This window comes from Ambystoma mexicanum, chromosome 7q (genome assembly GCF_040938575.1).
Source record: "Ambystoma mexicanum isolate Mex_15411 chromosome 7q, UKY_AmexF1_1, whole genome shotgun sequence".
Lineage (NCBI taxonomy): Eukaryota > Metazoa > Chordata > Amphibia > Caudata > Ambystomatidae > Ambystoma > Ambystoma mexicanum.
The window spans coordinates 571,771,313-571,785,110 of NC_090941.1; the positions used below are offsets into that span (position 1 = coordinate 571,771,313).

The 13,798-nt window shown below is 46.9% G+C and overlaps 1 protein-coding gene across 2 annotated transcripts in view; it reads right to left on the reverse strand.

The window, feature by feature from the left end:
• The window catches only part of LOC138528424 (mitochondrial ornithine transporter 1-like), a 1,212,095-nt gene that overhangs the window by 261,560 nt on the left and 936,737 nt on the right, over positions 1 to 13,798 (reverse strand). For both annotated transcript variants that reach the window (XM_069640045.1, XM_069640044.1), the window contains exon 4: positions 9,333 to 9,470. In XM_069640045.1, the coding sequence (XP_069496146.1) occupies positions 9,333 to 9,470 (138 nt within the window). The remainder of the gene's footprint in view (positions 1 to 9,332; positions 9,471 to 13,798) is intronic.

Here is a 13,798-nt window from a genome sequence, read left to right on the forward strand (position 1 = left end):
GGGGATATGCCATCATTACCACCACCGGCAATGCCGGAGGCGGTAACAAGGGCTTTTTGGGCCGGTAGAGCGATTGGCTTACCTCCGGCACTCCAGTAGTCGGGCAGTCCGGTAAAATGCCGGTATCCTCGGATAACGCCACTTTATTTCCGGACCACCCGAATCGGAATGAGCCGTTAGTGACGCCTACTCTTAATGTAGTGACACCTATGCATTTGTTGTTTTGTTATTTCCTTTATGTCTGATCATCCATCTGTTGTCTGGGGTTATGTGTATGTAATCACATTGAGTGTTTAAAATGGAAACTTATATCCCTTGTGCTTTTAGCATTTGATATAAAAAAATACAATTACCTTTTTTGAATAATTTGGCTGACCAGTTGGCATGAACTGGTCTGTCTGACACATAGGCCTTTTATTTTTGGAGGATAGTAGATGCATTAGCCTGGGTGATCAAGACTTTACCAGGAACCCTTTTTGTTTTTTGCTAATAGTGAAGCCAGCATGCCGCACCACACTACTTCCTCTGCGTACATTCCTTTTGAGGGATAAACCATTCACCCATCTCCAAAGTTGCCATAAAGAGTCAAAGAGGAATTTGATGCTTGCCCAGGAGGGAGACCTTGAGGCTGTTGATAATCAAGAGCGGAGAATAACATGTCAGTGAGAGATTCAAAAAACAAGCTTGATGCTATACCCCAACAAAAGACTGTAGTAGAAGAAGAATAAGGAGCAGCCAAAGAAGGGGACAAAGACAAGGAAGATTAAGACTAAGAAGAAGGGCAGCTGGTTCATGTCGTAGGTATACTGTAAGCCTGAATTGTGAGATAGTCTTATTCCTGATGTGGCCTGTGAGAAGAAAAGGTGCGGGGGACTACAGATTCAGGGCAATCTGTTTAACAGCCCTTTGTGTAGAGCCATCAGGGTGCAGGAAAAAGATGGCCCGAGGGACGGATCATGAAGGGGAATACAAATTAGGACTGTACTTCCTGAGTTTGTGGAAAAGAAGAACTTTTTAAGGACCACATTTATGTCATTCCCTGACTGTGGAGCCTAGCAGGTATGGTACTGATAGTTATCTGGGTCCTAGTAATGAGATGTACATTTGGAATCAAGGACTCAAGACCTTTAGGGATGGATGAGCTGTGCAGAATAGTATGAATTCCACCTAATTATTACTGTACATAAATATCAAAAAAATGCTTTGCTTGTCACCTCATTTTTGTGTGGGCCAAAGGTTACTTGGGAAAGATGAATAAGGAATTTATTTCTTGGACAATAAAGCTATACCAGTTTTGAAGCAGTGACATTTTGTTGGAGCATCGTAGCTCATAGAAATGGGAAAATAGATGCATTCTTTGCAGCACAGGAGTATATGGAGCACATTCAATGGACTTAATCTGTGATTCCACTTGGTCTCCTATGTTACTGGTTACAAATATTTGCTTCATTTTTCGAAATTACCCCAGTAAAGCTCAGTGGATTTGTGCATTGGCTTGAGAGAGAGAAAAAGAGAGAGAGAGAGAGAGAGAGAGAGAGAGAGAAAGAGAAAGAGAGAGAGAGAGAGAAAGAGCAAGTTACTTACCAACTGGTAACATTCTTTCGACTGGATGTTCCTTCAACGTATTCCTCATCTATGGCATGGAATGTCCACAGCTGTGCTGCTTCTGAACTTTTTTCGGCAGAGGGTGTGCTACATCGATGGTGTCGGGTCGATGTCCCTCGAAGGCCTCCATCGAGGGTAACATCATTGGATGTTATAAGTAGAACGCACGGCACCCGTAGCCTCAGTTCATGTTTTCCCCCCTCACAACGTGTAGCACGCGTGACCATAATACAGCCTCGACTGCACTTAGCCTTGATGGAACAAAAGCTGTAATGGCATGGGAAATTCTTGAGGGGTAGGCTGGGAGGGCAATAAGGAATGCGTTGGAGGAACATCCAGTCGAAATTAACGTTACCAGTTGGTAAGTAACTTGTTCTTGGAATGGATTGTGTCCTCCAACGTATTCCTCATCTATGACAGACTCCCAAAGCAGTATCCATGAGTGGAGGAGGGAGAAAAATTTAGACATACCTAATTAAATGGCATAGTAAAGCACTGCCTTACCAAAGGCAACATCCTGAGCATGGGAAGTATCCAGGGAATAAAGTTTAACAAACGTGTGTATGGAAGACCACGTTGCAGCATCACAGATGTTCTTTACCGGTACACCCTTATGCAGGGCTGTCGATGTAGCCACGCCCTTGGTGGAATAAGCCTGCAAGCCCTCAGGAGGGTCTTTGCCAGCCAATCTGTAGCATTCAGAAATAGTGACGATGATCCACCTAGACAAGGTCTGCTTAGAAACAGCCTGGCCTATTCGTTGTCCTGAATACCCCACAAAGAGCTGGTCGTCCACTCTGACTTTGGACATTCTAGAAGATAAAAGCTTAATGCTCTCCTAGAATCCAACCTATGGCGTCTCTACTCGTCCTTACTAGGATGTGAAGGAGGATAGAAGGCGGGGAGCACCACCTTCTGACTTAAATGAAATTCTGACACGACCTTAAGTAGGAGGGACGGATGTACTTTCAATACAACCCTGTCCTTGTGGAACAAAGTAAAGGGTGGCTTAGAAGAAAGTGCCTGCAACTCGCTCACTCTCAGTCTTAAATGTCAACAGTCTCAACGGACAAGAGTGCAAAGGTTCAAACGGAGTACCCACCAGAAACCTCAAGACCAAATTAAAGTCCTAGACCGGTACCTGAAAAAGGCGATGGCGGGAACACATTCCTGAGCCCTTCAGAAAATGAGTGACTAGTGGAATCTTAAAATAAGAGCATTCCTCAGACGAGCGCTTAAAGATAGATAGTGCTGCCAGGTAACCTTTAATGGTTCCAACCTGAAGGCCCCTGTGGGCCAAAGAAAGTAAGAAGGAAAGAAACTCCGGAATTGAGCACTGAAAAGGATCAACATTCTTTCCTCTGCACCAGTCGCAAAACATACGCCAACGGCAACGGCACAGGGACTTTGTTGCTGGCCGCTTGGCCGAAAGCAACACCCCCATCACGTCATCAAGCAGGTCCCAATCCTTATATCTCAACCTTTCAGAAACCATGCGTGAAGGTTGAGAGTCTTGACCTCTGGATGGAAAACCCGACCTTCCTCTCGCGAGAGAAGATCCTCTCTTTGGGGAAGACGCAAGGGAGGACAGATGGACATTTCTAGAAGGTCCGGGTACCACGCTCTCCTGGCCCAATCAGGAGCAATGAGGATCATGTAGGTCTCTAACCTCCATAGGACTTGAGAAATGACGGGGATCGGAGGAAACACGCACAGAAGCAGGAATGACCAATCCACGACAAATGCGTCTCCTAGAGCTCCTCTCGGAGGAAATTCCCTTGAGCAGTACCTCTCGCACTTCTGGTTGGCACCGGTCGCAAACAGATCCACCTGCTGAGTTCCCCAAAGGGCGACGACCTCTAGAAGGACTTTCTGAGCTATCTCCCACTCGTCTCCGGCTAGATGCACCGCCGTTAGGGAGATTCTTTCTTGGATTGCCCAGAACCAGAGCTGCATTGCCTCTCTGCACAGTGGAAGCGACCCTACACCCCCTCTTTTGTTGAGGTAATGCATGGCCACCATGTTGTCTGTCATAATCAGGACATTCCTCCCCCGTACAGACGGCAGAAAAGCCTTCAGTGCCAGCCTGATTGCTCTCAGCTCCAAAAGATGTATGTGTAGTTTGCACTCAGATGAAGACCAACGACCGCTGATGTTCAGATCATTGGCGTGAGCTCCCGACCCTGTGAGGGAAGGAAGCGGTCCATCACAGGATGGCTGCATCTCCGGCCACGGTTCCCAAAAAGGCTCTCCTTTCATGAGATTTCCTTGGCAGGCCCACCACAGAAGATCCTGCGAGACCCGGATCGGAATCCGAAGGAGATCTGACATTTTGCCTGAGAAATGAGACCATTGCGTCCTTAGAGTCCATTAAATGGATCTTCTCCTCAGGTGGGCCTCTATCACCAGAAAAATGCAGGATGCCATGAGGCCGAGCAACCTTAGCCAGAAGACTCTGGGCTTGTTCAAATTTGGTGACCATCTGGCCCTCACCTAGGGTGGCGAGCACAACCCGAAGGACGTGTCCAACACAGCCCCAATGTACTGGAGCTGTTGGGAAGGGGTCATATGTGACTTCTTGAAATTAAGGGAGAAGCCCCGTTTGTGAAGGGAGTGACAGGTGACGCTGAGATGATCCAAGGCTTGTTCTGGAGAATGTATTTATTTATTCGGATTTGTAAAGTGTGCATCAGCCCTTGGGCATCGTGGCGCTTGTTATATACATAGCTTAGTTACATATACATGATTATACATAAGGTTGCGGGCATCTTGGCATTGTACATATTTACAAGACTGGTTCAACGATAGTTAGATTTTACTGTGCGAGGAGTGAGATCTTGAGTTTCCTGCGAAAAGCAGGGAGTGAGGTTTCAGTCTGATATCGGTGGGTAGTGCGTTCCACGCTTTGGCAGTGATGTATGGGAAGCCTAGGCCACCGGCTTTAGCTCTGTTGATACGTGGGATGTGGAGTTGGTTAGTGTATTGTGTCTGGTGGGACGTGTAGAGGAGGATTTGGAGATGGTTTCAGATGGGTATGAAGGTGCATAGAGAGTGAGGCATTTCTGTGTGAGGGTGAGGATTTTGAAAGTGATAAGCTCTCTGACCGGGAGCCAGTGAGCTGATCGTCTGGCCTGGGAGATGTGCTCCCTTCTAGGGATGCTCAGGGCGGCACGGAGAGCATTGTTCTGTGTGACTTGTAGCCTGTGTAGGTTTTTTGCCAATATGCCTGCAGGAACGCGCCCTGATTAGCCAATCGTCCAGGTAGGGGTAGATGTGAATCCCCCCTCTCCTGAGATGCGCTGCCACGACCACCATGAGCTTGGTGAAGACCCTCAGGCAGAGGTAAACCCGAATGGCGGGACCCGAAACTGATAGTGCGAGCCACCAACTGCAAACCTCAGGTATTTCCTCTGCTTGAGATGGATCAGCACATGAAAATAAGCATCCTGCAGGTCCAATGACACCAACCAATCCTGAAGCTGGAGGGCCTGAAGGATCTGAGAAAGAGTGACCATCTTAAACTTGTCCTTCCTGAGGAACTTTTTCAAGCATCGTAAGTCGAAGATGGGTCTCAGTCCACTGTCCTTGCTAATCAAAAAATATGGGGAATACTAACTCTTGTTCCTCTCCGCCACAGGCACTGGTTCTATAGCACCTTTCTCTAGCAGGGTCAATATCTCCTGCACAAGGAGCGTATCTGGAATCCTCAAAGAGTGCTTCCCCGGTGGATTGTCGTGAGGCCGTCGTAGAAAAGGTAGGCAGTAGCCATGGGCAATGGTTTCCAGAGCCCATGCATCTGAAGTAATGGCTCGCCACTCTTCTAGATGCTGAGACAGCCTTCCCCCAACCGGTGAACAATGTGTCAAGGCCTCAGAGCGGTTTTGAAGCGGCAGCAGCAGCGCCTGATCGCAAAGAGGCTGCTGCTTGAGCGGCTTTGGCACCTCTACCCAGTCCACCACGAGGAAACATACGTTGTCCCCTTTGACTGGCCATCCTTCTCGCCCTTCCAAATGAAGAGTAGTAATGAAAGGATCCACCCCTCCATTGTTGTTCCCTAGGATGAAAAGCTTGAGGTTGTCGAACAGCTGCGCCCAAAGATTTGTCAGCTGCTTTGGAGGTCTGCAACTTCTCAAGGCTCTCTTCAACCTTGCTGCCAAACAGATGAGACCCGTCAAAGGGCATGTTGAGAAGACGAGCCTGCACATCTGGTGCAAACCCCGACTTCCTCAACCACGCAAACCTGCACATCACAGTGCTCGTAGCCATGGACCTGCTGACACTATCCGCAGTGTCCAACCCAGACTGAAGGGATTCACACATGGCATCCTTGCCATCCTTCACAATAGCTAGAAAGCCATCCCTTTCTTCCCCTTCAAGAATATGCTCAGCCGCTAAAGAGATGCAATTCCACAGAGTGTGCGAAATCTGTGCTAAGGCACAGGTGGAGTTGGCCGATTTTAACGCCATACTCCAAGCAGAAAGTACTTTGCGTGCCCATCCATACATGCGTTTATCGTCCCTATAAAGAGGGATTGAAGGGTATGCTGCATGCTTTGAGGTAGCCGTGGCCGCCTGTACCACCAAACTCTCTGGAGTGGGATGTGTGGATAGGTAGCTGGGGTCGCTACTGGATGGGCGGTATTTCTTCATCAAAGATTTGTTCACCGCCGGAATACACTCTGGGGCGTTCCAAGTTGCAGCCACCCTCTTTTGCAACGCCATATGAAATGGCAACACTGGGTCGGTGGGCGGACCCTGATCTAGAATATCAGTAAGATCATCTTGATCAAACTGCACCGGACGCCTGTACCAGCCCAAATACTCCACCACTTTCAACATCAACCTCTGATAAGAGGAGTCGGCATGTTCCCCTGGATCCAGCTTGCCGAATTCCATCTCAGGGAAGTGTCAAGGCCACTGGCATTGTGCAACGTTTGACACAGATCCTCCATCAGACTCTCCTCTGAAATGAGGCAATCTGGAACATTAGGGGTCCCAAACTGGAGCCCCAAAGGGGCATCATCCTCCTCGGAACTTTCATCATCCTCATATAAGTCATTGAGGGACTTAAAAAATCCTTCCTTGGGAGTGGAGTAAACCTTTTCTCTGCTACAGGGTTCAAAGACTTAGAAGTAGCCTTCCTCGGAGGGTCATGCACATGGACCTCTAACTCCAAATTCGGCCCTAACGGCACCAATGGGGTCGACGGCTCTGACTGTCGACGCCAACAAAGACGTTGATGTCTTCGAGGGCCTGACTGGTCTAAAAGACCCGACAGGCGCACCCGAGGGGCATGTCGCCGACGACGCAGATGGCGTTGATGCCTTCAAGGGCTTCGTTTCGAAAGCTTTGCTGTCTTCGCCGGAGACGAAGACCGTGACCTCGACCTGGCACATCTCTGGTGATCCCTTGATGCCTTGTCCGAATGGGACCTCAAAGGCTCCCTATGTTTATCACGCAGGACACCCGGGCCCACAGGCGCGCGAGTGTCCGGTCGCGACCGTTCCCTGCCGGCTTCGTAAGAAGGCGCGGGCGGAACCGTCCCCTGGGAATGAAAGATTTTCAACATCTCCACACAGAAGGCATCCCACTCCTCCGGGGTCGACGATTGGGTCAGGAAGGTAACCCTTTTTGGGGAGGCGTCAGCCGAAGACGACGAGGAAGGCGACCTATGATGCTGCTTCCTAGATCGTCTTGACGATGACGAGTGGCGCAAACCACTGCGGCACTTGGATTTCCTTCCTGCCTTCATTTCCCCCTTTCGTTTACGCAAGGCCTTGGAGATCAACGACTGGCACTTCGAGCAGTCATCCGTATCGTGGCCCTCGCAGAGGCACCACAGACAAATACGATGCAGGTCCGTGAACGACATCTTGGAGCTGCAGTCACGACACTTGTTGAAGCCCGACCACGGGGTTGTCGTGGTAGAAGACGACGACATAATTCGGTAACTTCAAAGTAACCCAGATGTGCGCCGAGCTTTACAAAGACAACACGTTTGCGGAAAAATCGGAACTGAGGCTACCGGTGCCGTGCGTGCTACTTATAACATCCGATGACGTCACCCTAAGTGGAGACCTTGGAGGGACATCGACCCAACGCCATTGACGCAGGGCACCTTCTGCCGAAAAAATGTCTGAAGCAGCACAGGTGTGGACATTACATATCATAGATGAGGAATACGTTTGAGGACACAATCCATTCGAAATACCATGTTACACAATGTTGAGGTATTCATGATATGCACTGGTGCCTACTGTGATGAATCCTGCACAGTCATCACGAAAACCAAGCCTTAAGCCCTCACCCATGTGGCCAGGGAAAGGCAGCCGCTACCTGATCCTTTCCCTGGGGTTGGTATCAAGTGGGAGGCCACAATGGGCCTCAGTATGAATGTGGTGGAAAGGCAACAATGGCGCCGGTAGTGCTACCGGCGCCCTTGTTACCTCTCCACCACATTACGAGTTCTGCTGGCTGGTGCCGCCCTGCACACGTGGTCTGACCACGCGTGCAGACCGGCACCTGCGAGAAGAACCTGTAATTGCACCGGCACCGTTATTAACGGTGCCGGTGCAACCATGCTCCTGACCCCCATTCTGCGGCAGAATGGGGATCGGGAGGCCGGCCATACCAGCACCCGCGAATGGGCAATTACCGGTCCATTCATCTCGTGATGGGCCGGTAATGGCCCATTCGTGGGTGCCGGGGCCGGTAGTGAGTTTGGCGGTAGCCGTGCTCTTAATAAGGGCACGGCTACCGCCAAACCTATAATGAGGCCCAATGTCTCGTGTGTCAACATTTTACAGTCTTAAAAAAGTGGTTTCAAGTATTTTTGTTCGATGCTCAGCGAGATTCGGGCATTCAGTCAAAAGGTTTTGTAGGGTCTCAAGTCGTTGAATATCACAGGGAAAACTGCAATGATTATCAGCATTAGCAATTTCACGTCATCTTGCTTGGATCTCTCTCGTCTTATATAAGTTTAAGCGGAAACGTAAAAATGCATTCTTGTACAGTGGGCTGGGAAACTTTAAAAGATATGTTTCCGTTTGTCGCAGTTTCTTCTCATTGAAGAAATTGGCATTAAATGATTTACTTGTTTCCATTGTTTGGATCCAGTCTTGTTGGTAAAGTTTCTGTTTTGTTTGTGTTGGATTTATGTAATAACAATTCCTCGAACGTCTGCTGCAAACAGTACTGATTGTGCACATTTTCTCCACTTTAATGGAAAAGGTTGTTCCAATTTCTTCATATATTCAGCAAATGTGCTGAGAAGTGTTTTCGTCTTCTGTTGTTCCAGAAGTTTTCTATATAATATTAATTTCCATTATATCTTTGTATGAATGTTCTTTGTAGTTTGTGCAGTATACTATTTCCAAGAAAATGTTAGGTTTGTCATAAAGCTATATAACTGGGTACTCTAGTGGCTGTTGTAGTACAGTGGCAGCTGACATTTCAGTGGGCCTCCTGAAGAAACCTAAGAAAGTAATCCATACCCCTGGAAATGAAGACATGTCTAAAGATCAAAGGGTAATCTAATTCTTAAAGTGCTAAATGATGTGCATCTTGATTTAAGTGTAACTTTTATGAAACGTAACAGTACTCATTTTATTGAACACTGTATGCGAAGACATTTGCTTGCAAGAAAAAGGCAAACATATTAAATCACATTATTATCGTAACGTCCATAAAAGAGGCAGTTGTATGTATACAGAGCTGAAAATACTTACTTATGTCCTTCTGTTATCTGCCCAGACATTTGCATTTCGTGCATGGCTTGCAGCCGGCACTTTACCAGCTCTGTTGGACATAGAGCTAAAGAAGCAAAACCAGCAGCAAAGGAGCCAGCAGCTGCATTCTGCAGATCACTGAAAGAACAAGAAGATCCAAAAAGAAACATTAAAAACATGCAGCTTAGGACCGCTGCCTCCTTCTACTCGTTACCCTGCTCGGAGAGAGGGTGCATGCCCCATCAACCGCTCCATCTCGCCCTTTCAAGATTTGCGCACACAGACATGGGCACTGACAGGTCTCCCTCTACGTGACCCGCTTAGTGACCTGACCCTTTTAATTTGTTGATGTACCATGGCTGGAAATGTCCCATGAGAGATGGCTGCAGGTAAGCACATGCCAGCCACGCTGTATCTTACTGGGGTCTGATGGTGCTTAGCGTCTTGAATAAACTTAGTAGGTGATTTGGCATTTACAGCTGAGAACCTAAATTCCTGGCTCGATCAAATCTATGTGAAACCCATTAACTTTACCCATCACAGTAAAACACATTGGAGCTCATTTTAATGCTCAACGTAATTGGGCGTTAGGGACGTTTGCACTTAAGCACAGCCAGATCCTCCCAGCCAAAATTTCGTCATTTGCCCGTGGATTGCAAAAGGGGAGTGCAAAAGGTGGCATACAAGCATGTACACCGCCATTTACCCTCTTCTTTTGCACTCTGCTGTGCAAATAGTGTAAACACCACCTGTCATGTATGCACGGCAGGCAGCATTTACAATGGATACCCATGGAGTCTGCAGGCTTTTTGCTGCATTAAATGGCAGGTGAGTTGCACAGGCTTTCCCAGCATTCGCACCGGCATGAAAATGCATGCCGGTGCAAATGCTGGAGTATATGTATGGTGGAGAGGGAGTGGCAAAAATAAAAAGTTGTGCTGTGCCCTCCTATCCGCCATACAAATTATGGAAAATGTGGCATGACGTGAATGGAAGGCGTAGGCTTACGCAAGCCATTTACGTCTTTCATCTAGGTTACACCCCAATCCAAAATGACGGTTCAATGAGCCATAGCATAAATGGGAGGGGGGGGGCTTAAAAGCCTGCATGTCCCAATTTCAATGTTGGAGGGTATATGCTTCCTGAGAACACTGGCTCTCTGTAGGCTCCAGAGGAGTTCCAAGGTCATGCATGGCTTCGGCAATGAATGTTCAGTTATGTTGGATCACTCCCTGATTACAGAGAGATTTGCCTGTTGATTCTGGGCCCAGAAAATAACCTTGGCTTAGATTAGAAGCACAGGCAACTCCCCTCCCCCATATCACCACTACGTACTAGTTGTCTAGATTGTGAACCTAAAAGTAAAGCAGACTTTTATTATGTCACACGTTCTGTTCAGTAGTGCTTTTGCTGTACATCACACGGACAACTTCGTCTTTGATATCCGTCTGCCAGTCAAGGTCTGGAACCAGGGGATAGGCACCTGCAGAAATCTCCTACAGCCCCTTGAGCCCATCACACCTGTGGCTGCTCTTCCCTTTTCTAGTAGAGAGGCAACAACTCTTTGATATAGTCCGATATATGCTGCCATCCAAAAACGTATACTACCTGCTTTAACAATAAACTGTGCACCACAAAGCTCTATGGTGGCCTTTCCCCATTTACTATGTAAACGGTTTAAATTCTTCTGAAACCTTTTTTGACTGCAGTCTCCACACATATGGCGTAACAAACACGCAGGCACTTTGGAGTTTATGTACAGAACGTATCCACCCGTGCTGTACCCCTCTGCAATATATACATAACCAGTAATGAAGCTCCCATATCACTTTTCACTTATGCAGTGCACCATTAAGCTAATGACCTGTTGCTCAATTGATTAAAAAACAAACTCTCAAGAATAGTATCTCATTATCAATGCTCGCAACCTCTCATCTGAAGCCCCATAATTGACAGCGGGTTGTATATAAATGGATTTTAAATAACTAACCACCAAATGTTAGGATTCCCTCTCGAGTGCTTCCAATTAGAACTGCATTATGCACTGGTGAAATGGGAACTGTCTGGGAAACGGCCTTTGGTTGTCAGAGACCCACGTACATCAAACATTCAGTGCAGGTGAGGAATCACTATAGATGCTTCCTAAAGGCCGGTAGTGCAGATTCATTCCATCAGTACACATGCAATGCAATAGAGCATGATATGGAGGGGTAACCGTGATGCTTGCATGGGGGTATGCGAGGAATCTGGTTCCCGCTCCATAAACTAAACGTGCACTTATTGCTTTCAGATCTATCATCCCCACTCGGACTCTATTGCTAATTCTACTGCCATTTCTTTGTAACTGTCTCAGTTGCTCATGGTCTGTAACTTTTGGCTCTCCAGATGTTTTTAACAACAACTCTCATCAGTATAGTCAATGGTAAAGGATCATGAGAATTGTAGCCCAAAACATCTGGAAAGTCGCAGACCCCTAATAACTTGTGGTTTCTCTTACGCTCAGATCTGGAAACAGTTCTTGGATATTCAACAAATAATCCTAGTGGCAGGGTTTTCCAACAGAGAAATCTGAGCACAAAAACACCATAGGATTGCAAAAACATGGTTTCCATGCATGGAACACAACACATTACATTCTCAGGTCTGTTCCCCACACCACATCTTCACTGATGCCTCAGTCACTTACATGGAGCTGTGGCTGGCTGTGCTGCACGCACGCTTAACGTGCTGCACGCACGCTTAACAAAACACTCCACAGATCTACATTCTTGTGAGGAATGGTCTGCCCGTGGGCGGTGACTTCCATTTATTCACTTTCTAGACGCAGTGTCACTGGATGTTGTGAGCAGGAACATTCTGAAGGGTCCCTCTCAGCACACTAAATCATATTCCTTCGAAAATCAAAGGTTAAGAGTATTGTTTGGCAGCGTTACACTCACATATTAAGTTTCATAGACCTGCAGTCAGGGTGGAGTTTCCTTTTTTTAAATTGTATTTATATATTGTGATGTCAACCAAATATATGCGATACACAAATACAACATTATTTCAATACAACCTGACAATAGCGCTGACAGAAAATAATGAAAACAGCAGAGACAAGTCAAAAAGTAATCCAGTATATGTGTGCAAACCTCCTAAGTATAATATAAGAGAAAATTCCCCTCTTCCCCTCATATAGACTTACAAATAATACAGATAACTGCAGGGGCTAGAAAACCCACCAAAGGGGGGGAGGGGGCGGCTGGGGGACAAGACAAATACACCACAAACTAAAGTTGAGGATAAAGGAGGGAAAAGAGGGTTGAGCCAAATCAGTAATTCCTTAATCATATACTGATTATGAAGCAACCGACACATGCAGAATTAGGCAAATAAAACATTAAAGGTGTCCCATTTCAATTGGTATTCTTCAATCGACACTCTTTTCGCATAGGATACTTTTCCTCTGGCTGACAACAACAACATACACTCAATCCAATCTTCAAGCTGAGGCTTCCCACTACTTTTCCATTTCTTAATAATCTGCTTATTAGCTAACAAGAAGGCTTTATATATCCACATATTTGTTTTGGTAGAGAATCTTAAATCACTCTGAAAAAGACCCAGTCTACAGAACAACGGGGTATATGGCACGGTAGACTAGACCCAGTGTCATAAGGACATTGGCGCAGGACTTCCAGTGCTTGTACGCAGGTCTGCATCTCTGTATCCCTGAGAGCACTTTAAACGTTGTAATTACTTGTCTGGGCAGTTTTGGCATGGGTATAAAGCTCCCAGTTCAACAAAGATAGAATTTGTGGAAACCTTCGGCTCTGTCTCCTGGGTGAGATGATGGATTGGGGCCTGTTGTCAGTAAATGTTCCAGGCTTTAGGTGGAATGGATTGGGGGAGGTGGGGGCTGGGGGTAAGTTAAAGTTGCTTGAATGGCAAATAAAATGTGTAGGAATGAAGTAACTATGTTTCTCTTCCTCTCTACCATTCTTTCTCTTTCCCTAGGGTCACCTGTCCATTTATTTGCAATGTAACAGGTCATTTATGTTGCTATGTTATATTGCCGTATGCTGTGACCGGGCGCCAGAGTTAAAGCAGTTGCTGCTTTTATTTACAGAAAGGGTGGGTAGAGGCTGTGTACTGTTAATGGGGAGTTTGGATGGTTTGTTGAATTTCAATCATTGCAGAGCTCCTTTTTAGAAGAGACTTTGAGCGGGGGGTGGGGGCGCTGTTGCATAGAAGAAAGATGGCTGCCTAAGCGCCGAGCTCCGGACGGCACCATCATTCTCTACATTAAAATGCAAATGGGAAGAAGATCTTGGGGTAGAGATCACTGATGAGCGCTGGTCCCACATGTGTGCATGCACCCATAGGGTATCCTTTAATTCTAGATTTCAATTATTACAGTTCAAGGTGTTGCACAGGTACCATCACACCCCTCCAGGTTGCACCATATGTTCAGTGAGCTCTCC